At 53.0% G+C, this 27,509-nt stretch overlaps 1 protein-coding gene across 10 annotated transcripts in view; it reads right to left on the bottom strand.

Annotated features, from left to right (window-relative positions):
* Positions 1–27,509, bottom strand: part of MPRIP (myosin phosphatase Rho interacting protein) — a 145,482-nt gene that overhangs the window by 37,346 nt on the left and 80,627 nt on the right. For 5 of the 10 annotated variants that reach the window (XM_082706832.1, XM_082706835.1, XM_082706834.1 and 2 more), the window contains exons 5-11: positions 22,672–22,756; positions 17,574–17,793; positions 16,289–16,448; positions 5,015–5,156; positions 4,027–4,140; positions 2,425–2,481; positions 1,105–1,173 (exon numbers count right to left, since the gene is read on the bottom strand). In XM_082706832.1, coding sequence (XP_082562958.1) covers positions 1,105–1,173; positions 2,425–2,481; positions 4,027–4,140; positions 5,015–5,156; positions 16,289–16,448; positions 17,574–17,793; positions 22,672–22,756 — 847 coding nt within the window. Of the gene's footprint in view, positions 1–1,104; positions 1,174–2,424; positions 2,482–4,026; positions 4,141–5,014; positions 5,157–15,934; positions 16,449–17,573; positions 17,794–22,671; positions 22,757–27,509 lie in introns of all 10 variants that reach the window. The other 5 variants (XM_082706826.1, XM_082706830.1, XM_082706829.1 and 2 more) reach the window with 2 other exon arrangements.

The following is a 27,509-nucleotide window of genomic DNA, read 5'->3' as shown; positions in this document are numbered from 1 at the left end:
GCTAGCTGCGTGGACAGGGTGCGCGTGCTTTCCCACGAGGCACCCCAGACTCCAGCATGCAGAAAAAGTGACTTATTCTCACTGTCAATTTTGAATCATGGGATATATAAGAGTTTTCAAGAACTGAGGCTTTAAATGGCATCTTAATTTTGTAACAATGGTTTTGGGTAGACCAGCCCCCCAAAAGAGTCTCCAGGGGTCCAGAGGCCACACTCAGAACTGCTGATCTATGCACACACTACAACCACACATGCTTCTGTGTTTCCTGACGTCAGGCAGCACTAGGGGCCAGCTGCTCATACCACCCTCAGCTCCCCTGTATCACCAACATCTTTCCACTGAAGTCCACAAAGAACTTCTTTTTCTAAGGTTCACGGTATACAAATACATATAACGAGCCCCCTAATGACAGATAATTAGATCCTCACCAATCTGCTACTCTGACAAAAGTGCAGGGATGCCTAATCTTGGGCACAGATCTTTTCCTATTTGTGGAAATGTATCTGAAGGATTCCTGGAGTGGAATGCAAGGGGAAAGGTAGGAACACAGACTTGCCAAATTGCTCAAAAGATAATTTTTTTTGTAGGTGAAGAAAAAAGAGCCCCTTCTAGTTGGTCTTCAAGCAAGGAATCAAGGCAGTCTACTGGGCCAATCAAATTCACTTGTCACATCCCATCTTTGTCCAAAAGATAAGAGACAAGATTTAGTTCTCTTTCTTTAAGAGACTCCATTCTCCATGAAATCTTTTGTAGAAAAAACAAAACTGCTCATGCTTGGTTTTAAAATAAGCCATCTTTCAACGTTTTTCAAAGAGCAGAGAAGAGAAGCCACTAAAACACACCACCCACGTGCTGAAAGCAGGGCCTCTACACAACCAGCGTCTCAGGAAGAATCAGTCACGACAGCATCAAAAGCTGGTCACACCATGCTCAGCCTTCCCCCCAAATCTAGACCGGGAAACCCATGATGGCAACTTAGACACCAGTCGACAGACAGAAGGGGCCTGGACCCTGGAGAAGCAGCGGCCGGGAGCCAGAACTGCCGGGTGCCACCTGGACCGCTTTAGCTGTCTCCACAACTGGGAAGGAAACCAAGACACTCACCTCCTCAGCTGCCGAGTCCCTGTAGTATCTCAGACTTTGATCAGCGAGGACAAACCAGTGTTTCTTCCACTAAAAGGGAAGGGAAAAAGCAGACTCAACTAGAGCAGAGCAGCACACTTACTGCTCCACGGTGATCCACAGCCAGAGTCCTGGCGGAACCTCCCAGAGCGCAGGAAAAGCAGAGGGCAGGCGGCCCCTCCCGCGAGTGGCAGACACACATAGGACTCTGCCCCGGCCGCAGGCAGCCATGCACTCAGGACCCCAGGGCACTTGCTAAGCTGCGGCTCCCGTGACCAGGCAGCATGGAGAGCTGGGTGGGCCGCAGGCTACGACTCTCTGTAACCCACAGCGGTGTGGCTGGTGAAAAGTGCTTCGCAGTCCATAATCTCAACTCCAGAGGCTGCAGACAGGGGGCTGGGCCCTCAGAGCTGAAAAGTGGCTGCGGAAACAGCATCTCCATCCTCAGGTGGCTGCCTGTGAGCCACAGCCACTGGTGGCTAACCAGAGGGGCGCGCCCACCTGCAGCCAGCAGGAGCAAACCCGCCAGCTAGCTTCCCAAGTCTTCTCTGTGAGTAGCAAGGAGGGAGACTTGAGTCTTCAGACAAGGCCAGGGGGATTGATATGGAGGAGAGAGAAAAAGAGGATGTTTCGGCACAGTCACTCAGGAAGCACGGAAGGGAGCTCGGGAGGGCAGGCTTTCGGGGCCTCTCTCGGTATGGGCTAGCAGGCTCCCCTTCATGCCTTCCTGGAGGCCTGGCCTTCCAGCCCCAAGCAGGTTGAGGTGGGGCTGACAGGTCTGGCTGCAGAGGGCTCTTTCTGCTTGAGTCTGAAGGCCAGAATGTACAGCACCGGCTCCTCCCAGGACTGCAGCAGAGCTGGAGGCTTTGGTAGAGTCTAGAAGCCCTTGGCTGCTTTCCACTTGTCCTGCCTTGTAATCAACCCCAAGCCAACCACACAACCAGAGCCTTCCTGGGAAGCCTGGGCTCCTGGAGAACTTTGAGGAAAGAGTAGCAGGTAGGGAGCTAGAGTTGGAGGATGCTCTCCTGGCCTGAGGCAGAGGCCCTTGTGGGGTACAGGAGGGCAGCCTTCTCCAGAGACCCCTGTCCCCCACTGCAGAACTAAGGCTGGGGAGGCTGTGCACCTCCACTTCCCTGAGGAGAAGGGGGTCTCGGCCATACCGCCGTCCTGGCCCACCAGACAAGAGGCCGCATTGGCTCTGGCGGATGGAACGGGTGTTCCCACACCTGGCGGGGACAAGGCTGGGGAGCCCTCGCACCTGCTCTGAAGCGCCTCAGGGGCCTGGCAGCCCTGTGTGCTCACCTGGCCGTCCTCGTACTGCTTGGTCAGCCAGCCTTTCTTGAAATTCAGCAGGTCGGGCTAGGAAAGGGAGAAGAAAAGAAGAGTTCAGAAGAAAGCACACTGATACCCCAGTTGTGTGGAAAGGGTGGCTGAGGCATGGATATTTCTGTCCAGATGGTGGGCAGCAGGGAGAGGGCTGTCTCCGCCTGCCCACAAACACTCTGCAGACCCGCGTGTCATCACAGGACGAGATGCTGGGCTTGGCGGGCTGACGAAGAGGGAAGGGGAAGAGCATGGCCCCAGCACCCTGGGAGCAGCTGGGCGGCCTGGACGCTCTGAGAGAAGCCCTGGTCACGTCCACGGCAGCTGCCTGGCAGCACAGAATGGCCCAGAGGGAGGGTCTGTTAGTGTTTCCCACGAAGGGGAAAACCTGCAGTGAACCCTAAAAGAAGAAATCAGAAGTTCTCACAGAAACCACAGAAAGACTGAGAAAGGAAGCCTGAAGAACAGAGCCCACGTACAGTGCTGAGCAAGGATGTAGCAGCAGGCCTGCCGAGGCCTGGAGGCTGTGTATCCAACGGGATGGGCTTTAGGCTCCATTTCCTGGCAAGATGCAAGCCCCGAACAGTGGACAGGAAAGCAGGGGGCGATGTCCTGCTGGGCTTTCCTGTACCCATATCCCTGGGCCGGAGGAGGCGCCTGGGGACCACCTGCAGCACAGCAGGGCCTGGCCTGTGTTTCACGCCTGGACACCTGTGAAGCCAGCGCCTAAAGAGATGTAGAGCACCCTTCCTCTCACCCCGTGTGCTTGCTCTCCACTTCCCTACCGCCGTCTTGGCCAGAAACAGGCTGCGACGTCTTTCTGTACTTGAAGGACTCGGGGGTTATTATGAGAACAGGTGTACAGTGGCAGGACCACCACGAGCAACCCATGTTCTGGGAGTCTCTGTTCCAAATCTCCGAGCCACTCCCAGACTCAAGGAAAAAACAAACCTCCTCCAGGTAAGAAGCCCTCCTGCCCTCGCTCAGGCTCATGTCGCTGTGTGGGTGGTGGTTCCACTCCCCAGGGGTAGAAGTGGCACTCACCATGGGCTTCTCAGAAGGCTGAGGAGTCCCAGGTCACCCTGTGAGCAGCTGTCCTCCACTCCCAGGGCCTCTGGCCAGCTGCTCTCAGCTCCCGGAGGGAGCGATGCTCCTATATGACCACACCCCACCGCTGCAGCTCAAAGGACCTAGGGCCAAGGCCTTTCTCCTCCTGTGGTGAAAACACCACAAACAAGGCAAGGGCTTCCGGCAAGAGGGGGCTCCTGCCTGCAAAATGTGGCTGAAACAAGCACCCAAAACAATAACAGAGGTTCCCTGCTGTTGCCCTGGTTCCCCGAAGTCAGGATCTTGCTGCCTTGACCAAGTGGCCTCCTCCACCAGGGACTTCAGAGCTCAGGATGCCCATGGAGTCCAGAAAGGGAAAAAAACACAGCATCTGCTTCCCATGCACAGACACAAAGGCCAGTGCAGAGGGGACAGCCAGCATAGACGCACGGACATAAGCAGACAGTGACCCCAAGTGACAGAAGCAGCAGGAGCAGAGTCTCCAGGCCTCGGTGCGCGGGCGCCTGGGCTCACCGTCAGGGAGGACTCCGTGGACCTCCTGTCCAGTGACTTGGCTCTTCGGTGTGGAGACAGGGGGGAGGCCGAGGTGTCCGGAAGAGGCGCTGTGGGGGCTTCGCTGGGGAGGTCCTGTGGCAGAGAGCAGCCGCCAGTCAGTACAAGCCAGTACACTCCAATGAGGCACAGGGGCACCAGCAGCCAGAGCTGCGAGAGGGTCAAGACTGTTCCCAGGCGAGGATGAGAGCACTGTGTCTGGGGTCCCATGGCAAGTCTGGGCCAGCATGGGGACCAGAGCCAGCATCCTGGGACTCCTCGTCCAGCGCCTCCCGCTTCACACGGCGGGTTCAATGACGCACTAGCTGTTGAAGCAGCCTTTTCTTTCAGATGCACTTGCCACCATTGCTCTCCTGATGGCACCTCTGTTCCTTGGCTGCTTGGGGTCACAGAACAAAGAGCCCCAGACTCTGTGGCAGCCGGCAGCAAAACACTTCATGAACCCAAAGAGAAGCTGGAGAGGAAGATGAAGACCGGACACAACAGAGCCACAAGAGGCGGGTGGGCTGCCTGGGAGGAGGAGGAGGGTTCAGAAGAGGGATCTGCCCGGGGACTAAGTAGAGAAGCAAGGGCTTTGGCCGCCATTCGAAAGAAAGAGGAATGAAGGTGCTCAGCCTCATGGCTGGGCTGCCTCAGAGAAGAAGAGAGCAGCTCTAGCTAAGACCTGGGATCTGAGGCTTGTCAGACTAGCATTGAGTAGAAATGGATGAAGTTCTGACAGGAAGACGCAGAAGACAGGCCTTGCCCTCAAGAAAGTCACTCACTGGAGGAGAGGAGAGACATGAGCAAACAACTAGGCAACGAGAGCAGGAAGCCCAGCAGCAGTGCGTCCAGGTGTGTGTTTGGGGGCGTGCCGTGAGAAGGTGTAGGGCCACGTGCTGACCGTGCCCCACGGTCGCACACGGCACTGCCTGGGCCTCAGTGTTGGCCCCGGACCCCAGGCGCTCACCCGTTTCCGGGGAAACGCCCTCTTCTCACTGCGACCCTGGCGTGTGTCACTTGATGGTGAGGGCCCGGCTGACGAGTTCGTCTCCATGTGCTCTGCCTTCTCAATGTCCAAAGCCTCAAACTTCTCAATGACCTGGGACCTCCTGCAAGAGAGGACATGAGGCTGCTGAGGGGGAGACCAGCACCCCCCGCCCAGCCTGAGGCGGGCTTGGTGTTGAGCTGCAGCAGAGCCCCTTCAGCCCACACTGCCATGCCTGGCCCATCCCAGCCTTCCCTGGGCCACCCCACACGGCGCGTAGGCTGTGTGCACAGCACGATGGCCCAGTCCACCTGATTCCCCTCCCAGAGCTCCCTGTCCCATCACCATGGAGGGGAATGCCATGCAGGGGCTGGCAGCAGCTCAGGGGCCAGGGCCTTCGCTTTCCCCAGCTATCCTTGACCTCTGCCCCCCATGCTGGAGGTCCCTGCACGATCTGTTGACACGCTTGGCAATCACACAGCTCATCGCCTGGCACCCTCTCCTGAGCCACAGATGTGATCGGAAGGCAACCACCACCTCGGAGGGTGACAGCCTCCATGCTCCTGGCATTCATTCCTCAGCAGATCATGATGCAGCCCCTACCCCAGGGCACCCAAAATTTAGCAAGAAAAAGGCCCATGAATTAACATCGGTTCTGCCAACAGTAAAAAGAATCAAAACCAAATTAAAACAAAAACAAAGCAAGTTGATTTCGTGTGAAAAGGCCGGTGCGTCATCAGGCCATCTACGGCTGGAGACGGAGCGGAGATGGGAGCGAAGCAGGCGAAGGAAGGGCGAGTAACGTCACACAGCCACACAGCAGGAGAAGGTGGAGAGGGGCAAGACCTGAAAGAAAAGAAGGCTGGAAAATGAATACACGGAAAGGGATGGCTTTTTAAATCAAATAATGGTAAATCAAAATTATCCAAAGAATCAAAGAAACAAAAACCCGAGGTGATTGCTGAGAAGGGGAAGCCATCCTTGTCCCTGAGTCACAAGGAATGGCCATGATGGCCGAAGGCAGGGAGGCCAGGTGGGGCACGTGGCCTGAGGCTGAGTCCTCACCTCTGGGGACTGCCCATGAGGTGGGAGGGTGGGGGGGTTGTTGAGACATTGTTTTAAAAAGAGATAAGGCGCAAATGGGAGTCACTCGTGCTAAGTCCACTCAATAAACACACACTTGACATCTAAATTACAGAATTACACTTGCAACCTCTCCCAGGACTGGAATCTTAAACTCGTATCAATCTGAAGCCACCTGGTCAGCACTGGTGAGGTAATCTGCCTGACAGACCCCTGCTGTCCCCCAAAGAAAGGTGACCTTGCCTGAAATAATGCACTTTGCCAGGAACTTCCTTGTCCCACGCCCATTTGCCTATAAGTCTTTCACTTTGCACAGCTCCTCAGAGCTCCTTTCTCTCTGCTAGATGTGGGGAGGCTGAATCACTGAATAAAGCCAATAAGATCTTTAAAACTTCCTCAGTTGAATTTTCTTTTTACAGGGTTGGTGGCAGTGGTGGGACCTGAAGGAAACTTCAGACAGCTTCGAGGACAATGAGAAACAGCTAGCTGTGGTATGCGCGAACCCTTTGAGGTCTCTGTCTTTTTCACCATTTCTGAGGGCCATGGGAATTCCTTCTGGTTCTCAGCTCTGCTATCTTGGCGTTGAGCTCCTGATTTAACTGGCTTTCTATGGTCCCCCACTTGACTAGACCATGCTGGGAACTGTAGCTACTTCAGTCCGCAGTTCCCCATTTCATGGGAATCCCAGGCCACGGCTCCCATTCCCTGGGGTCTGCCGGTTCAGTACTTCCCTGAGTGCCCAGCTCCACAGTGAGAACTGCTGGTGGCACAAAGCCTTTGGCTGGTTAGTCACATCGCAGTTCCTGCTGGTGGGTTAAGGTGCATACAAGGTAAAGGCTATTGCGATGAGACTCTTAGAAGCCAAAAGCTACAAAACTGATGGGCACAGGCTGAGCATTATAAACCTATTAGAGCGTTTGCCAGCTAACCCTAAGACTCCTGTGTTAGGGTAAGCTGGTCATACAACGGGCAATATGGGGACACTGGGTTACCAGCCAACCTCAAAAAATTTCCATGCAACAAGGTACGCTGTAAAACACCACAGAATTCCTAACGCAACAGCATAGCCCTTTAGTTATTAATTTGGCTCTGGGAGACTCACAGGCTTAGCTAGAAGAAATAGGATCTTCAAATTCTAGAGTTGAGGGGTGTCTGGGTGGTTCTCAGTTGGTTAAGCGTCTGCCTTCGGGTCAGTTCATGATCTCAGAGTTCTGGGACTGAGCCCCATGTGGGGCTCCCTGCTCAGTGGGGAGTGTGCATCTCCCTCTGCCCCTCCCCACCTGGCTCATGTTGGTGTGCATGCTCTTTCTCTCTCTCAAATAAAACAAAAAATCTTAAAAAAAAAAAAAATTCCGGAGTTCAGCACACCAACTTTTAGCACATCTACTTATTTTATGGCTAAGAACTATAGTCCCAGAAGCTATAGATATCTACAAAAATGCAAAATCTTGCTAAAGATAACCTAGATTTACGATGGCCAATATGGGAATATTCCAATTAGACAAGATCATTTATTTAGGAAGCACACTGAAAAGCAAGGGTTCTAAATCAAGCAAACAGAATGGAGTAACTATTTTAATTGGTATGCAAAAGCTTTCAAATGCTTCAAGATTCCAAAAGAGCTTCATTGCAGTTTTTTTGCAAAGGCTAATGAAAGATTAAAGACACAAAAGATACCTAAAACAATATGTAGGCCTCCCCCTTACACTCTCCTAGGAGTACAACATCAAAATACTTGCCCAGACATCAGCATATCATTTGTAAGCAAGTGGGCCATTACAAAAAATGTTGTCCTCAAAGGTTCTGATTAAATCCTTCAATATCAACTCGAACACCCCCCTAACAATCCCCTATTTGAAGGAGATTCCCCCCTCCACCATATGGGCTCCTCCCAGAGCTGGTGGGATTCTGAGGGATTTTCTGATAAAGTGCTATGTTATTCTATTAAACAGCCAAGAAAAACTAAAATTAAAATTAACAAAAAATCTTGCCAAATTCTGGTAGATACCAAGACTACAGGGGATCCTGGGAAAACTAGTAGAAGCCAGAGAAAAGTGAGAATCCATACCAGAGTCATCTCTCCTGAATCGCCGTCTGCAATACCCCATTAGCCCAAAGACAAAAATAAAATGTCACACTGTCCTTTTCTTTCCAAACCCAAACACACTGGTTCTTGATCCTTTCTTTCTCAGGGACAGCTACTGCCTTCTTGCTTGTCTTATGTCTTAAGAATCTGGTTTGGTATTCTGCCTGAATAGGACATGCAGGTTACTGGTTCTTTCCTTTGGCTATCTTAGAGTAACTCTGGATCTTGGGAAGATAGTAAGTATCCTTTTATACCCCCATGGGATCCCCTCTTACATTGAAGGGGGGCTATTCACTACTACCAGAAATATCTACTCTATGTCCTGGTTGAAAAGTGACACGATATTTAGAAGGAGTTTTTAAATAGCTCTGTGGTCTGAAGTTGGCCAAACTAGAAGCTGATAATCAGAGCCTGATAGGAAGTCTTTTTAGGCCTTCTTCCCTAAGCTAAACGATACCATGTACCCAGACAAAGCAGCATCTGAAGCCTCTGTGAAAGGATTTATTAAACATTCCACAGATGAACAGTTCCAAATCCAGAAAACAGGAATATTTTGATTTCCATCTCAGTTGGAAGGCTCCTCCCTGATATAAAGAAGCAAACTGAGGATAATGCAGTTGGATAGGTGAACCAACTTATGATATCATTTAAGTTGCAACTCAATTCTTTGAGGAATTAAAGCAACTGTCCACATCTTCATAAAACAAGAAATTCGGCTCCAGAAGCAATCTGAAGTCCATTTCTTTCTTCTTCTTCTTCTTTTTTTTTTTTAACCAACATCAAACCCACCCCTATATCTCTTTAAAGCCTTCTAAGTATTGTGAAAATTTTGGCCTCGGGAAGCAAAAGTCTTTCTTGGAGGCCTTTACTTTCTTTCCCTGTGCCTCTGTGATGTAAACGGTCTACCTGGTCTTCTCTGTACCTCTTATCTAGGTCTTCTCTGACCTGAGCCAAAGGCAGAGGCTTAACCCACTGAGCCACACCAGTGTCCCCCACATGAAGTCTTCTTGACCTAGAAGTAACTTTGGGATTTTTTCAGAGGATCCCTGAAAATCCTAAAAATAAGAGAGATGTTCCCAAATTAGGCTTATTTGTTATGTTAAATCATCATGGCAGCATTGTTAATTCAGTGATACTAAACCTTCTTAGGTTCTGATATGTCCTAATGCAATATTGTGAGTCATAATTCCAGCTGTTATCTTACATGGTGAATATCACAAAATAACCAAGTCTCCTGTTATTTCCATTACAATGAACTCTCATCTAATCTTTAACTCTGGGCAATTTTAAGTCTTCTGTCACTTACAAAGAGTTATCGTTTTATTCTGATGCTTTCACAGAAGTGTTCCTGGAAAGGACTATGACAAGTAAAGATTTCTTCCAAAAAAAAAAGATTTCTTCCTTTCCCTTTTTTTTTAAGAGAATGGGGGAGGGGCAGAGGGAGAGAGACTTAGGCAGGATCATTAGCTGAACTGTAATCAGGAATCAGCCGCTTAACTGGCTGAGACCCCCAGGTACACCAACAAGTAAAGATTTCTCATAACTTCAAGGCTATAAAACTGAATTGAGGAAGAATTTCTAGAACTAATGGAAATACTGGATTCAAGCAGAATTAGTATTGATTACATAGGGCTGAATGAACTGAGGATGATTATAATTTTACATGACCTTTTGTGTGAAACACTGCTACTTCCTCAGTGTTCTGCTTTCATAGATTTAGGGAAACATTTTCACTTAAGTGCTCTATTATCTACAGCAATTTGGTAGGGCATACTTTTGTAAACAAAGATGAAACATTTACTTTTTCTCCCTACTGATCCCTCCAGAATTTGTAAACTCTATGGTATTCTTTTCATGGTAATATACTTGGTTATTTGTGTAAGTTCAATAAAAATCTGTTCTCCTTGTAACAGGACACAGATGGAAACACTGGCTATATTACCAAGGCTTTGACTGGAATGTCCTATTTTAGAAATATGCATGGACTCAGATGTGGCCAAAGAGATTTAAAGAACTGCTTAGACAAATCGGGCTGGTACCTTGCTTACGGGTTTCCTGGAAGCCTTCCAGATGAGCTAAGAAGGTCAATTCCTGGCAGGCCTGTGAGTCTCAGAACATTTGGGGGAAACATTGAGAAGAGAGAAAGTCACCCAAACTAAAGATACTGTAGGTAAAATCTAATGGGGAGTCCTTGGCTTGGCTTCCCGGCTTCAGGCAAGAATTCAATCTGAGATTACTTATGCAAAGTTCCAGCAAAGCAGTCTTTAAAAGGGCTTATACAGTCAATCGCTATTCTTGCCGCACTTATAAAATCAAGGTAAGTTTAAGGCAAACAAAGTAATTTTATTGTGATGATCTTTAAAAAAAATAGGAATAACTGTAGAGACAAAAACTGTGTTTGCATCTTTGTAGACATTAGATTCTAAGCTGTAAATGTCTTTGAGGTTTTGCTCCATACCTGTTTATAAGTGACCTGGACTGGCTCCTGATTTCTAGTTTTTGCAAATATCTGGCTAGGACTCTCCAAACCAATGTTTCCTATTTTCAGCCATCCTTCTGATTTGGAATCACTAAGAACAAAGACAGTTCTCAAGGGCTATTCCAAGTCCTCCTCACTCCCTAGATGGCAACCAAACTGCAGGCACCTGAACCTTGGGTCCCCATCTCCAAAATAAAAGGGCCCCTTCAGACTCTAGGAGCTACAGAGCAGCTGGAGACCGCAACATCAAACTGACAAGGAAGTAGCTGACATCAAAGTGGACTGCTTCCACCCAAGATGCTGGATCAAGACTTCATTCTTTAGGCATGAAATGAAATTCTTTCCTCTTCCTTTATGCTACTCTGGCACAGGTCTGGAAAGAAAGCTACCACCTGTATCTCTCAGGCCATTCATTACTAAGGGAGGGCAGGGGGCTGGATATCTTTCAGATTGCTGGATTTAATAATTAGACGAGCTCTTTACCAGTCCATGATACTAGAGACCCCCTGGCCCTCCCTGTGACCAATTTCCCTTCTATTCCCAATGGACTCCCTGATCTTAGGAGTCACTTACACAATCCGACTTTTACAGCCAGAACATCTAGTGCCTTGTTTTCACCTTTCAACGATTGTAATTGTACTCGCCCAACTGGACACAAATTCCTAAGCAAATTGTAATCCATTTGTATTCCCATGTTCTTGCGATTACCTAAATCAGATCTGCCCCCAATTATAAAAAGATCTCAGCAGCAACCCCCATCTCTGCAAGGTCAAAGTTGTTCTTTGTAATAGGGTATCCTCTGATGAACCTGCAGCTAAACAAGGAACTATAGGTGCTGTGGTCAGTGCCACTTATGCTCCTAGATGAATACATCTGGGAAATTTGAAACCCAGCTATGGGAAAATCACTGAAAAAGACACTTCATTTAAAAAAAAAAAAAAAAGTGACTCCTTCAGGGGAGGGCTTTCTCTGAGTTACTTGATTTTGGTCGCTTTGGGTCTTGGGGACCATGGATCCAAAACACACTCCAGACACTGGGAATTATCCTGCTTAAAATAACCACAGTAGTCTCCCTCAATGCACTACAGTCTCTTAAACGCATGTCTGCAGCCGCTAACCACAAAGTGAATGATCTCCTTAAGACTGGACCATCAGAATGCAATGAAGAGGATAACTGCCTTTAAAAAATGTGAACATGAAATTGTGACTTGTGAGTACCATAGAGATTCAGCAAAAAACGTCATGACGTGTGACGACCATGGAGAAACAGCAAAAACTCCAAGAATTTGAGCAGCAGCTGGGAGTGGTGCTAAGGTTTTAAATTTTGATCATGCCACTCGGTTAAGCTGAGAATCTGAACAAAAGTGGGGGGATTGTGGGGTACCTGGCTGGCTTAGTTAAAGTGCCACTCCCAACCCCAGGGTCATGAGTTTGAGCTGCACACTGGGTAGAGATTACATAAGGAAAGAGGTAAATAAATAAAATTTAAGAAAGGGGAGGTTGGGGGCAATTGCTTAAAAACAAAAACAAAAACAAAAAAAGAATAAAAAATTTTTAAAAAAGATAACAGGCCCAGAATAGAGTCAATTGTACTATGCCTAAGTCACCAAATGGTGGTTAAACTTACTTAGTTTCAACTTCTCCCAGGAGTAGAATCTTAAACTAATCAAATTGGAATTACTAGTCAGCACCAGTGGGGTAATCTACCTGAGAGACCTCTGCTGGCTGTCAAAGGAAGGTGACCTTGTCCGAAACAATGCACTCTTTGCTACTGTTAACTTGTTCTGGCCTCTTCTGCCTATAAAAGTCCTTTATTTTGTACAGCTCTTTGGAGCTCCTTTCTGTTTGACAGATGGGATGCTGCCTGATTCATGAATTGTTGAATAAAGCCAAGAAGATCTTCAGAATTTACTCAGTTGAATTTTTTTTCTTTTCTTTTCTCTTTTCTTTTGTGCTTCCTTTTTTTCTTTTACACAATATTAATGTGTCACCAAACCAGAGGCCTGTCATCCCAGGGACACCCAGGCAAGTGCACCAAGGTCACCTTACAGGAAGGGTTTTTACTTGCATTCTGGGCTAATGGCAGAGAGTCAAGGGGAAGCAAGGGCCTCTGAGCCCAAAAGATTGAAATCTAACCGAGGACTAATGTCTAACTCTATAAGGAAAAAGAGGAAAGGGGCTCAAATTCTGAAACCCTGCCAAGAGACCAACTTTTACTCAGAAAGGGCTACCATTAAAAATGGATCTCTGAGGATTTCTGCATCAAAGAAGGCTGAAGCCCAAGTGTAGAAGGCTCGGGGCTCCTGGGCCCTCTGCTCCCCTCTGAGCTCTGGTGCCCTAAGCTTCTGGGGAATCTCCTCCAGACACAAAGCTTGTTCCCAGGCCGGTGGGGGCCGCAGCTGAGGGAGCACAGCAGAGGGCGAGCCAGCGCAGGAAGTTCAGGCAGCAGCGGCAGCGCCTGGGAACCACAGGAAGCTCTTGTCACCGCTCGGCCTCGTCAGGCAGAGGGTGTCGCGTGCCCCGCCATCCTAGATGGGTTTGGGGAAGGTTCCAGGCCCACGCACAGAGCTAGGTACCATCACTTGCAGAATGAGAGCCCCTCCAACTGACCCGGAAAGTTGCAGGAAGGCCTCGAGGAACAGCGGCCCACCAAGGCCCATGCGGCTTACATGCTGCAGGCCTGCAGGGCTGCCAAGAGAGGAGACAGCCGAGGAAAGGAAAGTGGCGCTTAGTGCAGCCTCCGCACACAGCGGGGGTTTCTGGGCTGGTCAGCCATGGCTTATTTCAGCTTATCTGGCAAAGCGAGTGAGCGGCCTGTATACTGGCTCCGGAGGTACTGCAGGCATGGCTGCAGAGGTCTCCCTGGGCTGGCAGACGGCACAGAGAGGAGACACCTGCACCTCAGCTCTGCTTCCCCTCCCCAGGTTCCCAGCTGAGGGGACGTGAGGACCACACAAGAGCCAGTGCTGGTGTCAGTCACCAAGAACTCAACAAGGGCTACGGCCTCCCCAGGCTAGTTCAGCAGTGACTCACCATCCAGGAAACATTCTAAAAGCTCTGGAGCAAACGCGAAGAGCAGAGAGGATCGGCCCGTAAAGGCTCCCTTCAGGGCCACGGCTTGTCAGGAAACCAGCCCCCACTGTCTCCCCAGCTGGGCTCCCGGGCAGCCGGGCTTAGCAGCCACTCTGGATAGCTGCGGCGGACGTCCTGCCAATATGCAGTTCTGCTCTATTCAACCAGGACCCAGGGATCCAATCAAGCACAGGGAGGGCTACTTGGGACCAGAGCACAGGCCTTGCAAAGTGACAGCAGCCAGTCAGATGTCATTAGGGTATGAAAGTGACATTACAGAGTTAGGATGCAGAACTGCTGGGCTCCAGGGGTGCCAGTACCCAGTGAAAACCCATGTCATGGTTGCGAGGAGCATGCAGAAAGTAAAGTCCCAGAGATGCTGTCTACCCCAGGAGGCTAGACAAGAACAAGTTCAAAGCCAAGCAGGTATGCTGAATGTTAATTCTTTGGTTTACTGCTACCCCAGGGCCTAGCTGCCCACTCAGGAGCCTCCAGGACCTGCGGTCTGCCCGCTAGCCAGCGTGAAGTCTCCCCTGCCCTGGCCCACAGGCCTCCTCAGTGTTGGCAAGCTCCTCCACTGATATATTTACTCAGGTGCTTGAAGGACAGCCTTGGCCCTCTCCTGGTCACATCAGGGAGAGGGCTCTCCCAGTTAAAGGCCCAGAGTGGAGGTATGTCCTGGCTCTGCTGTACCAGGCTGTTGCCTTGAGGAGTCTCCCCACTTCTGAGCTCCCATCTCTATGTCCACACACTGGGATATGACACAGGACCTCTCTGGTTACTAACCAAACAAGAAGACAGCCAAGTGCTTGGAGATCACCTCCCAGGCAATAGGTCAGCTTCCTTCTCCCTCTGCCTAGGAATTAGGCACATCTGCTTTCTTCTCTTTTTAAGACCAACAACTCTGGGCATCTCCTCCTTACTCTGGAGGTGGTCCCCGGGGCTTTGGGAGAGCAGGTGTGTATTAAGGACAGGCACCCTGCTTGCGGCCAGCCCCTCAAGGGGGGAAGCCCGTTGCCACCCTGCCCCGTCCCCATAGCATGCCCTAATTCTGAGCTTTACGTAGGCTCCAGCAGGGTGGAGGGGACACTTGGAATGCTTTTGGAATTTAGGTCTGAATCTCCCCCCGCCCCCCATCAAAGTGAACTTCTTTGGAAACCTAATGAAGATTATGGCTTTTCTTTTCCCAGAAAAATGTACATATAGACTCTTGAATCATTTAGAGAGGTTCGTGGACCTTTGGCAGTTCATCCCTGGACCCGGGTGGGAACCCTGTTGTCAGGGCAAAGGCTCCATTTACTGACTCAGGGATGGAAGCTCCTATCAGAAGGGGGCACTCTAGCACTCTGGTCCAGGACAGGGCCTCAGACATGGAAACAAGCTCTCTCCCCAGCTCTCTGGGAAGCACAGGGCCAGTGGAACAAGAAGGGAGAACAGAGCACTCCTCTCTTCAGACCATGCCTCTGTCCCAGTCCCTGTCCTAGGTCCCCTCCCTAAAGCTTGTGCCTCTCCAGAAGCTGCGTTCTGCCAGCCTCCCTGTTTCACATTCCAGCCAAGCTTGAATGCAGTGATACTCTAGGGCACCTGGGAACATCAAAGGCTACCCAGCTTCCCTGTGCTGCCCACCCCCACCGTCTTTCATGTCCTTCACCCGTGCCTAAGACTGGAGGGGCAAGGGGCGCTTCTGCCACCATCTGCCTCTCCAGACTCTTCCTGCCTCCATGGTCATCTCAGAGGACAGACATGGGCCAGGAAGGAAAAGATCCAGCTACACAAGGCCCAGGTGGCTGAGAACACACCAGGGGGGCCCTTAAGGTCTCAGTGCCAAGAGGCACTCACACGAAGCAGCCAGCCTCTGGCCCAGGGGTCTGGGTGTCCAGAGATGCTATGTTTCTGGCTACCGAGGCCTGAGAGTTCCGTGACTAGAATCTAGTGTCAAAAGGGAAAGCTTTCCCACATGCTCTGAAGGAAAAGGGAGGACAAGTGCACTCCTTCAAGGAAGGCTTAGGGAACGTAGAAATGTGTATGTCAAAGTGTGTGTGTGTGTGTTTGTGTGAAGTGTAAAAAGCATGTTATAAGGACACAGGAGAGAATGAGTGAGCGTGTAGTGTAAAGGAGAATGTGAGTATACAGGAGGGGGAGTGTGTCCATGGCACGTGTGGTCCTATAGCCCACTCCTTACCTCCTCTCGTTGCCAAACAGACGGGCCACCTCTTCCCTGCCAGGGCTCCGGGCCCGAGTCCTACGCTCCAGCCGCCTTCTCTCCACCTGGAAGGCTTCTCGGTGGCTGATCCTGACGGCCTTAGGGACGTCGGCCAGGGCGGCATACTGCCTGCTGGCTTTAAAGGCAAAGGTGCGCCCCGGTCTCTCTGTTCCCCGCCCCCCAGCGCTGTCGGAGTCCATGTGGGTGGGGGGCCGGCTGGCCACGTCCAGGGAGCCAAGAGAGCTGCTGCAGACCATTCGGCTGGGGGTTCGAGAACCTGGGGAAGGAAGAGGATGACCAAGCTCCTGGGAGGGCGGTCCGGGGCCACTATACCTGTTGTTGGGGGTGCTGGGGCTGGGAGGGGAGAGCGGCGGGGGCAGCTGCTGCTCTTCGGCCTTCAAGTCCTGCTTGGTCTTCTCCAGGGAGAAGTAGCCGCTCTCTACCCGGACTTTGCGGCCACAATCCATGCGGTCGCTGCTCATGGTGCTCTCCTCTGGAAGAGAGAAGGGGGAGTCAGGAGATGTACTTAGCCTGTTGCCACCTTTGGTTTCTGGGGACTTTTTAAACAGCCCATGTAGATCCAAACAGGGGCCATCTCTCTACCTCCCATCTCTGCAGCCACCCGTACAGGGCTCACCCAAGGGCAGAATCATGGGACAGAAACGAAATATCCTTCCCACACATGCGCCTCATCTGTCTCACTCTAAGCTGGCAGCATCTGCTACACTGTCAGGGGATCCCCAAGCTTCTAGTCTGGGGGCCAGTTTGGGAGAGCAGGATCCCCGCCCAGGAGAGATGCCCACTAACAACCACTTCTTACCAAACAACAAGGAGGAAATCAAGGGCTAACTGGCCGTTCAGCCTGTTAGGGCATTTGGGGAGGGAAGAGGCAGAGGACTTCCGCAGGAACAAGAGGAGTGCATGGGACTACCCATGAAGGACTCAGGCTGCTTCACCTCCAGCTGCTGCTAAATGCATTTTGGCCTGAATGAACTGGGTCAGTCCCAACTGTCCCCTTGTCTTTAATGAGATGGACAAAATGCAAATAGGAAAAGCCAGCCTATGTCATGCAGATCCCTCTGGGGCCCAGAGCAGGGAGGCGGAGACTGCTGCCCTGCTTCTGCTCGGGCGATTCCAAAGTGCTAAGTGGAGAGAGCAGAGCAAAGCCTCCCAGGCACCTGGGGGCCTGGCACGATGGCACAATGAGGAGAAGGATGAGGCTGCGCTCAGGACACACTGAGCTTCCAGGTTCCAGGCCAGGAACACAGGGCGGCCATGGGGGCAGGAACCAGAGGCCTCCCTCCACAAGCTTCATTCCAGAGGGTCTGATTCTCACAACACACACCCAGGGCTGAGACAGCAGGTGCTACCTTCCTCCTTTACAGATGGGACTTAAGAGCCAGAGGGGCAAGGCCAAGGCTGGAGCCCAGGAATCCCAGCCCCACCCAGGCCCAGGCCCTGCCAAGTGCTGATGGACACAGGTGAAGGAGCCTGAGGCCCGGGGCTCAGTTTCTCTGAGTTCTCAGTGCCAGCTGCATTGGGATGGTCGCCTGCTCCAGCACTGTGAGACTGGCCACCAGAACAGGCATGCACATAAGCCATTCCGGCTCCCACTTACCATCTTTGCTCTCCAGCCCAGGTTCCCTCAGGGTGCTGGCAGCAGGAGGTTGGCTCGGGCTGGGACTCTGAGCGGGACTGAGGCTGCTCCCATCAGGCTGGTCCTTGGCCCTCATTTCTTCCTGCCAGAGTGTAGACTTGGTGGTGGGGACCTTCTCGGCACTGGGAATACTGCTGCTACTGCTGCTGCTAGTGACAGCCACCTTGGCTGGCCCTGGTTCCTAAGGGAGAAAGCAGTGTATGTGTGTGCAGCCCCGGGGCACACAGCCTGGGCTGGTACACATGTCCTGGCTGCCTAGGCACCTGGCTACGGGGGACGCCAAGGTCAACTACACTGTGTCAGTGGCCTGGAATCCCCAGAAGAGGAGACTCAGAGATATCTTGGTCAGGGCAAAAGCTCCACCTGGATGGCCCTGTGGCCTTTGTCTTCCATAGCCCTAGACCATATACCCGAAGTGCTGGGTCCCACCAGCCTCAGGCCAAATTTGGCACATACATGGAGTGAATATACAGGGTTTCTGCTTGGAGCTCTGATGCCTGACACATGCGAGTTCTCCCTGCCAACAAAACCAAACAGCCCAGAGCAGCTGACCAGGCATTAAAGGTGAGATAACAAGTGACTGGCTCAGAGTTCATCATTTCCAGACTCACAGGTAATTAAGACACGAGTCAGGAAAGATGGGACAGGGCAAAGAAAGAACACACCATTGAGATGGCCTGCTGGGTGAATGCAAAGCAGGTGTTCATATAGACCCCAGGCCGGAGCCAGCCCTTGGCCTTCCCTGCCTCCCACTTCTGGGTCCTAGAAAGCTAAAATGCGACACCTAGGACACTATGTGAAAGAAAGATTCATCAGATATAACCCAAACATCCAATCTATACTCACGCCCTCCCACCTGCGCAGCCGCACAAACTAGATGGCAGCTTGTAGCCCAGATGGGAACAGTGTCCATCCCATCTCTCCCCAGATCAGAGCCGGTGCTGCTCTGTGGGAGAAGCATTCGAGTCCACTTCCAGAGCATGCGGAGAACCTTAACTCAACAGCCCAAACCTAGAGTCCAGACTAGGGCAGGGCTGGGATGCCAGCTGCAGAGGGCACTGCCGGCAAGAGGGCTTTGGAGCCTCTCAAAAATTGGGCGCCTGGGTGGCTCAGTCATTAAGCCTCTGCCTTTGGCTCAGGTCATGAACCCAGCGTCCTGGGATTGAGCCCTGCATCAGGCTCCCTGTTCGGCAGGGTGCTTGCTTCTTCCTCTCCAGCTCCCCTGTGCTTGTGTTCCCTTTCTTGCTATCTCTCTCTGTCATAAAAAAAAGAAGAAGAAGAAGATGATGATGATGATGATGATCTGTCCTAGAGCTGTCTTCCACCAAACATGGGGGATAATACACAAATCCTCACCTTCCACCACATACATCCTGGTGGCCAAACCTCATTTTTAGAAACCTACCTTAACCCAATTCTGAGTAGGGACCGTTGGCAAGGCGGACACAGGTTCTGTGTCCATGAATCACCTGCACAGACCCGGTATCGACCAGCAGGCTGTCAGACAGCCACTGAGCACGGACTGCGTGCTGGGCTCTGGGGCACCACTGCACTCTCCAGTTCTCCCCAACATACCCCGCAAGGGAGGCTGCCTGGGTTGAGAGAATGGCCCACCAGGCTCACAAGGACGTACCCACCAGAGTGAGGCTTCAAGCTCCTTCTACCACCTGATACCCTCAGGAGCAGCAGCGGGGTGGTGGAAGTGCTTTGGATGGGCAATCTAAAGGACTCACTGAGAGGCCATGGCACCAGGTATCACAATGGGAAAAGACAGGCATTTTATCAGGTCCAAAACTTTCCTTAGCCTTGCAAGGATTCTAGGACTCATGAGATGAGTAAAGAAAAAGAAGCCTCTTCCCACAGACCCAGGACATGCCCAACTGCCCATTTGGTCATAGCCACCCACAGACCTGGCTACCAGGAGAGTCCCTATAGCTCTGACCCACTTTGCAAGAAGTGGACTTCTTAAAATATAATGGCAATGGTTTTGGACAGTTTCCTGAGGGCTCCAACAGAACCAGGCTCTCACGATCTCAGGAGAGCTGGCCCTAGGGCTACCTGGACCTCCAGTTAACATACTGCCCTCAATCCTTGTCCCAGCAATGCTTCCCTCAAGAAGAAGTCACTCCAGGTCCCCCTACCATGGCCCCTTCCAACAACGGAGTCTTATGTTCAAAGGCCAGAAACCAGAGGCTGGGCATGCTCTGGTGGGCTCGGGACAGAGCTGTGTGGGGTGATGTGAAGACTGGTCTTGGTGAATCCGTCCCCTCTGTGGAAGACAGCCTGCGCCCAAGCGTACGTAGAGGTTGCCAGAAAGGGCCAAAGAGCTCGAGGCAGGTGGCTGTGCTTTGGAGGGGGGCGGCCTAGGCTGCCAGAGCCCTTGGCCCCATGCTATGGGTCAAGTGCCCACGGCATATGCACAGCCCTTTCTGGTGCCTGGGTGATCCCCATAGTGAAGGGGTGGGCTGGCAGGGATCCCCAAGAGGCAGAGGAAATTCTAGGCCTGAGACCCAGTGAGCCATGACAGGGAACTTGGGAAATATACATTTCTCAGCACCACATGGCTATACACCCCCCCTTCTGGCTCCTACACGCCTCCCAACCCACACACCTGGCAGGGGATACAGGCGGCCCCTGACCTTGTCAGAGTCCCAGGTCTGGGATCTGGGGGAGAGGGTGGTAAGATCTCCATCCTTCCTGTCTTAGTCACACCCAGAGTAAATCTCCTCCTCCTCCTCTCTAGACATCTCAGTATCAGGGAAAGTCTTCCCTCTTGGAGTAAACAGCCGCTAAGCAGCAGCTCTGAAAACCACACCTCTCAGGCCTCAGAGGCCCTGGCCAGGGCTAGACTGTCTCCTTGGTGTCCTGGCTCTGCCAGGGCCGCTGACCCTACCCGATAGGCTATCTGCTCCCCTGCAGCTTGACCCTCACCCTCCCGTAGGGCCTGCTCTCAGAAAAGCACTCAAAAAGCGGACTATGACCAGAACTCCCAACTGCTCAAGACATCCTTGTTCATGTGGGACCCTGTGGATGCTCCTGCCTGAGTTCCCAGGGCAGGGCACAGCACAGCAATGCTTCCTCACCCTACTGATTTTATCCAGAACTCCCTCAGGCCACAGAGAAATGAGACCAGATATGCGGTCTTGGGTTCTGGCCTCTACAGGGGCCCTGAAAGCTTTAGGATCCCCTCCGTGCTCCATTTGGGGCATCCAAACACCTTCAGCATCAGACTGTGGAGTGGAGTCCTGCCCAGAGATCCCCAACTCTTCTCTGGAGAGACCCCACGTGACCTTCTGACACTAAGTCACAGGGAGATGGGCCCCCAGATGAAACCAGTGGAATCATATGTGATGTTCCTGGGAGCAAGGGGCAGAAGGAAAAGAGCCCTGCCAGGCTGGGTCTGCAGGGCTCAGAAGGGGAATAAGCAGAGCAGGCGGGGACACCTGGGCTCTAAGAGACCTCAGAGAAGTGGGTCATCTCCTCACCGTGTGATCACGGGGCTCCCACTACCAACTGCAGAAGTGAAGCGCAGCCGTGGCTGGCCAGCACTATCTGGGGGGAGGGACAGGCAGTCAGGAGGGACACAACCAAGTGCCCTGGTCTGGGCCAAACATGTCTCCTACACGCAAAGTCACCTGACCTGGAGGCCAGAGCTCCGCTCCAGCACTGCTTCCACGGCATCACTACAGAAACGCAGAGCGAGCCTACATGCCATTACTCTGCCTGGGGTTATTCTCTCAAACCGGGCAGTGCTGGGGCATTTGTGTGCGTATCTGCCGTTCCCCAGCACGAAGTCCCACTTTCAGTCTCCAGGAAGGTCTCTGACTGCATTTTGCTGACTTCTCGCCAGGTATGCTACCCTCCAGGGGATGCTGGCCTGAGGCTCGTTGGGGAGGGTGGACAAAGGGCAAACAATGACCATCAGCTTAAAGTGGGCCCAGGGCTGCACTCCCTCAGGACCCGTGCATGGCAGGGCCGGGGCAGGTGGGTGTGGGTTGGTGGTGGTGGTACCCAGGCCAGCACACACCCCCTGGTCCTGCCTGGGCGGACCTCTACCACTCGGTGAGGCAGACAGCAGCCACTAAGGACTGCTGAGTCCCCAGGGGTGGTTCAGGTTCCATCATGGGCTGGCTCGCTGCCAGACTCTGGGCCTTGCAAGATGCCAAAGGGACCCCCATTCCCATCCTGCTCACTCTTGGGGGGTTCTGTGAGGCTCCATCAGGCAAGGGAAAGCACTCAGTAACACTGAAGTCTGGAGCAGAGAGGAGCATTCGCTGAGCACCCATCAAGGGCTCATTCCTTCCTTCCATGCCCACAACAACCCTGTAACTGGGTGTCCAAAGGCCCATTCTATAAAGCAGTTCACTGAGGCTCAGTAAAGTTAATTTGCTCCACCAGGGCCCCAGGAGTGTGAGGAGCATGGCAGGAAGACGGAGAGCCCTTCTGGGTGCCTGTGTCCCTACAGACAAGGAGAGTGGCCTTTAGGGAAGGATTAGAGCTGATGGGACCTAACCAAGCCACCCCCCACTTCGGTCAAATGGGAGTTAGAGCAGGGGCACAAAAGTCAAGGTCTTACCAGTTTTTTGGTCAAAGCCCAGAGCAGGAACAGGGTCCCCTGAGAGCTCCTCACTCAGCCAGGATGCTCTATGACCCTCCCTGACTGCACAAGGATACCCATGTACAGCAAGCAGCCCCTCTGAGCAAGCCCTCTGTTCGCTAGCAGCTGGCAGGACAGCCAAGGAACGGACATGCTATCATGCCGCCACTGCGCACCGGCTCCCTCACTGCAAAGCTCCTGGGGTGGACCCAGAGCACATGAGTGAGGCCACCCTATCCTGCGGGGGGTCCTGCCCTGCGGCCTGGAGAGGAGCATGCAGGTCTCAGCCCACAGACCACTAGAGGGAAGGAGAGCCCATGCAGGGTTCATAACCACTTTAGCTGCACTCCCATCTGGATCCTTTTTCTCACCCCTAATTTTAGGCTGGGTTCTGAAGTCTTTTAACCTCCTGGGGAGCTCTTACTTCCTCCTAGCCCCACTGATGGACACCACTCTACCTACCTGTGGTGTGGGAGGCTCCACCTTCCGCTTCTTCTTTTGGTTCTGCTTATTGGTCCTGGGATAGACCATGAGCATCTCTAGCCATCTGGGGAGAGAAGAGGAGGGATCAGATCCCTGCCCTCAGGACTTGGGAACCGTACTGGGTGGTCTAGGCAGCAGGCCCAATACTTCCTACTTGAGGGTGCCCATCCAGTGGCCAGGCCTCTGGGCAGTGGAGCAAGGGCAGAGCATAACCCAGACTTGAGCCAGCCACCACTGGGGAAGTGCCGACAGTGCAGCCCAGGACAAGCACAAGCTGTGCTGGGACCAGGCCCAGATGCTGACCCCACAATGACCATAGTGCAGGTGGAGAGGGCCCTGTGACCAGCCATAGATATGCAGAGCACATCATAGTTTCCATCATTGACCCTATCTTTGGGTTTAGACTTGGCTTTAAAACTGTCCTCCCATGGTAGATTTGGCTAAGGCACAGGTGGGCTGCTACTGAGTAGCATTTAGAGCTCTAGAGACAGGAAACCAGCAGCTGTGCTACCTAAGTTCTCTGTGGCAGGTCACTTCCAGGGACTGAGCAGCTGACCTCCCAGACCCATTCACTCACCTCTGGGCCCTACCTGCACCCTGAGGGCTCTGGGCACCTTGGCTTTGGGGAAGACCCAGCAGAGCTGCCCAGGGACCCACTCCGAGGCCCACAAGTGGGAAAGTCCCCTCTGGACCAGGAGCAGGGAAGGCAGCAGGCGAGCATGGGAAGAGCAGTGGCTGAAAGCAGGAGGGCTGATACAGAGCTGGCTCTACTACTTTCTAACCACAACCCTGGGGGCTCCCTGTGCCTCTGGGCTTCAGTCTCCTCCTCTCTGAAAGCAGGGGGCAGATTAGGCCATAACATGTCCACTGCTTGCCTCACTGGAGGCCTTAACATCTGGAACGGTTGGAGGAGGGGGACAGGAGGAGCTGGTGGTGAAGGGTGCTCTCTCCAGAGGGGTAGGTACTGTAGGAGACTCTGGCCCCACTCCCTGGACCCTGAGGGTCTGTGCTGGGCCTGCTGTCACCCCAGGCCCGGGACGGTGGCTGAGCCGCAGTGTGAGGCAGAGCCTGTCCCGCCAGCACCAGCACTCGAGCCAGTCAGGAAGGAGGGCTCCTGTCTTTAGCACCCCGAGGTGCTTCTTAAATCGTGGACGGAGGGAGGAAAGTTGGTCACAGTCGGTGACCTTCTAGGACAGCCTCAGGAGGATATGCTGGTTTTGCTATTGAGAGCTGGGGAAGTGGGCTTGGGCGTGGGGAATCAGAGCATCTGGGGTGAGCGCAGCTCAGCTTCATTCTGTATTTGCCCAGAGCTTGAATGACTCCGGGCACATGGAGACCTGAGGCGCAGGCCCTGTGGGTCACTCCTCTGCGGGCTGGCCCAGAACCAAGAGGAAGCATGACTGTGTCTGCAAGGCCAGCAGATGAGCAGACTCTCAGCGCCTCACTCACATAATCTGAGGAACTCACACACATGTGGGATTAAAAGACCTGCTTTCCGGTCTGCCACAGGGGCTGACATTCCTTGGGCACCCCGGGAAGCTGTGTCTGCTGAAGACCCCTCTCAGAGCTTTACTTAGGAGATGAGGAGAGACTGCTTCACAAAGTCCCCTCACCCTCCAGGGCCCCAGGAGCACGGGGGCGTGACAGACAGGTGCAGGTGGCCCAGCTGCTGTGAATTGGCAACACGAGCAAGCAGGCAAACCGGCGAGCCCGAGGGACGGGGCCTCGAGGGAAGAGATCTGCACCGCGGTGGCACTGCCGACTGGCCAGAGCTCGACGAGCTCCTGTGCCAGCCCGAAGAAGGCTGCAGACTCAGGGCAGGCTGGGGCTGGCCAGGACAGATGATGGAATATGTCCCTTGCACTAAGGTTTCTTACAGAAGCCCAGCAGGAAGCATGTAACACGTCCTTCGGATGTGTCACCGTGTAAAATACACCGAGGGAAGAGAGGCAAGGGGCGAATATGGACACGGGACTGGGGGTGGAAGTGAGTGCCAGGACACAGTAGGCTGGGTTCCGCAACTCTGACGGAAGAGCCAGGATGAGTGAGACTGAGGGGGGCAGAACTGTGAGGCAGGAAAACAGAGAAGGGGAAAGATCAGGCCCAGCTCAGCTGGAGTCCCCACCCACCTGCTTACATCCCACCTCCTCTGAAAGACCTGTGCTAAGTTGTGCCTCAAACATCCTGAAGGCCCATCCTGGCACAAGAGAGTGGGAAAGAGAACCACCAACTCTCTCCATCCAGCTCTGGATGAGAAGCCTCAGGCAGCTCAGGAGCCTCTGTTCAGAGAAAAACACAGAAAGAAGTCTGGATGGACTGTCTCTAACTACCCCTGCTCTAAGTCAGCCCAGACAAAGCCCATACCTCATTTGGGAGATGGGTCTCAGGGTCTAAAAGCCCACAGGTGAGATTTTCTGGCAAAGGAACTGTGCCAGGTGGTGAGGATGCCAAGGGAGGCATGCGTCCAAAGGTGAGAGGCAGAGGAAGGAGAGGAGATGGAGGCAGAAGTCTGTCCCCAGAGCACACTACCCGACGTGACTCTGTAAAGGAGGCCTAGTGTACCAGTGGGTGGTGAGGACAAAGATGCTGCTGCTGGGGGACAGGAACAGGTTGCCATGGGGCAAACCCTGCCTGATGGGGAGGGATGAGGACAGGGAAAGCTCTGCGTATGCCTCTGAGCCACCGCACAAACCTGGATGGCCCAGCCAACATGCGGGACCCAGAGAACACACACATCTGGTGTCCTGGTCCACCAATGACCTTGTCTACTCAAGGTGCACAGGAATGGCAGTCCCCCATCCCTGTACTTGCAGTGTCCTTAGGAGAGGGGATCAGGACAGGCAGTCCCCTGGCTTGTGGTAGGTGCCTGATGGTAGGATTTGGGCCAACTGGCAGAGGCTGGGTCAGCTGTCAATTTCCTCATGCCATGTAGCACACCACGACATCAATGACTTGGGTTCCCTGGCTCACATATGCCCCAGCCTGTCCTGGGGACCCTGGACACCCCGTCCCATACTTCGTGCTAATCTGGATCCTCCACCAGACCTAACACCTCAGGGGAGGGCTAGGTCTCATCCGAGGAATCCCGCGGGGCAGTGGCACCTCAGTGCAGGCTGTCTGTCTGCCAGACAGGGCTGCAGCAGCAGGTGTGAGCCGGGAAAAGTGAGTGGTTCTCCGCTGTCCCTCATGCCTGTAGACTGCCCTTCATCAGGATTCTTGCATTTCCAAAGCTTTAGTCTCCCAACTGTAGAATGAGGGCTCTGTAAAAGTCCTCTCTCTGTATATTTAAAAAAAAATTTTTTTTAACTGATCTCCACATCCAGTATGGGGCTCAAGCCCACGTCCCCAAAATCAAGAGTCCTATGCTTCTCTGATTCAGCTGGCCAGGCTCCCTGAGCCCTCTACACTCCTAAACCATATAGTTCTACAATTAAGAACAGGGAGAGGGAGAGGCCAAGCGGTCCTGATGTTTGCCCCTAGGAATTAGAAATGCAAACCCTCTCTCTAAGCATGAAGGACTCAGGCTGAGCTGGCAGCCCCAGCAGAGGGTCCGCTGGTCACTCTACAGTGCAACTCTGGCCCTCGGCTCCAGCCCGGCACAGCGTGGATTTAAACTTCTGAACTCGGCAAAACCTGGGGACCTTCTGACCACTGTTCTCACTTCCTCATACAGCAGCCTTGGCCTGAGATCCTGAAGCTGAGCCAGTGCTCAGAGTTTTTTTACTTGTTGAAACCAAAAGGCTTCACCTTCTAGTTCCCTCCACTCTGCACTACAATAATCAGCCCAGGATCCCTAACCGCCCACCCCGACCACACCCCAATTCACTCTCTCAAAGCTTTCTCGGCCTTAAAGGACCAATGGGATTCTCCAAGATCCAGCGCCCGAGCTCCTGGCCAGGCATGCTGAGCCTGCTCACTGCGCATGTACTGTGGGGCTAGGTCGCACAGAGCTGGTAACATGCGCCCAGGAGTACGGACTTCTGGAAGGCACACGCTGTATGAGCTCAGCAGCATGGAGCTCTGCTCGCCTGGACTGTCAGCTACCTGAAAACCCGGGTCCCCTTCCACCTTCCAGGGCTTCCCCTAAGCTTCTGACCAGGGCAAGGCCAGGGCAGTGGTGTGACTCAGGGACTGTCTATTCTTTCCACCTGGACAAAGAAGCCAGGGTCTATAGCAGCACTGGAGTGACTGCTGTGTGTAGGCCCCAAGGACGAGGAATGGGACACAGCCCTCCACGCTCAAGGACCTACTGCCGGCTAAAGGAGGCCAGATGTGCGCCCAGACAATCTGCATCTTTCATAAAGCCAGCTGATGGTGCCAAGTGCCTCATGGGGGCAGGTTTCCTGCAAAAGCGGACACTCAGGCTGAAGGACGGAGGGGTCATTCCAAACTGAAGGCAGGGTGGGAGGGAAGGCACACAGCTGGTGGGCAGCACAGGGGTGTGCAGTGATAAGCAGCTCGGTAATGAGGGACACAAGGGTGGTGGGGGTGAGGCTGGAGGGTTGGGAAGGGGCCTCCTGGGCCAACCAAGGAACTTGCACTTCACAGGTGATGGGGCTTCAGGCAGGAGAGAGGCAAGGTCATGTGTGCTCTGGGGACTGAAACCCTCATGGTCGAGTGACACATGGGTGGAGGGTTGAGAATGGAGGTGGTGAGACCAATGAGAGGCTGAAGGAAGCTGCAGCAGCCCTGGAGGTGGGGCAGCGCCAGCAGAGGGAGGGTCCCGGGGAAGTGGGACACGAGGAGAGTATGAGCACACAGGAATGACGTAAAGACAGGTACAGGGTGAGGCCAGTTTCTGGTGTGGTGACCGGGTA

This window comes from Mustela nivalis (assembly GCF_964662115.1).
Source record: "Mustela nivalis genome assembly, chromosome: 17".
In the NCBI taxonomy this organism is placed as follows: domain Eukaryota; kingdom Metazoa; phylum Chordata; class Mammalia; order Carnivora; family Mustelidae; genus Mustela; species Mustela nivalis.
Note: the sequence above shows the minus strand (reverse complement) of the source record. Positions and strands in the feature narration are given on the sequence as shown.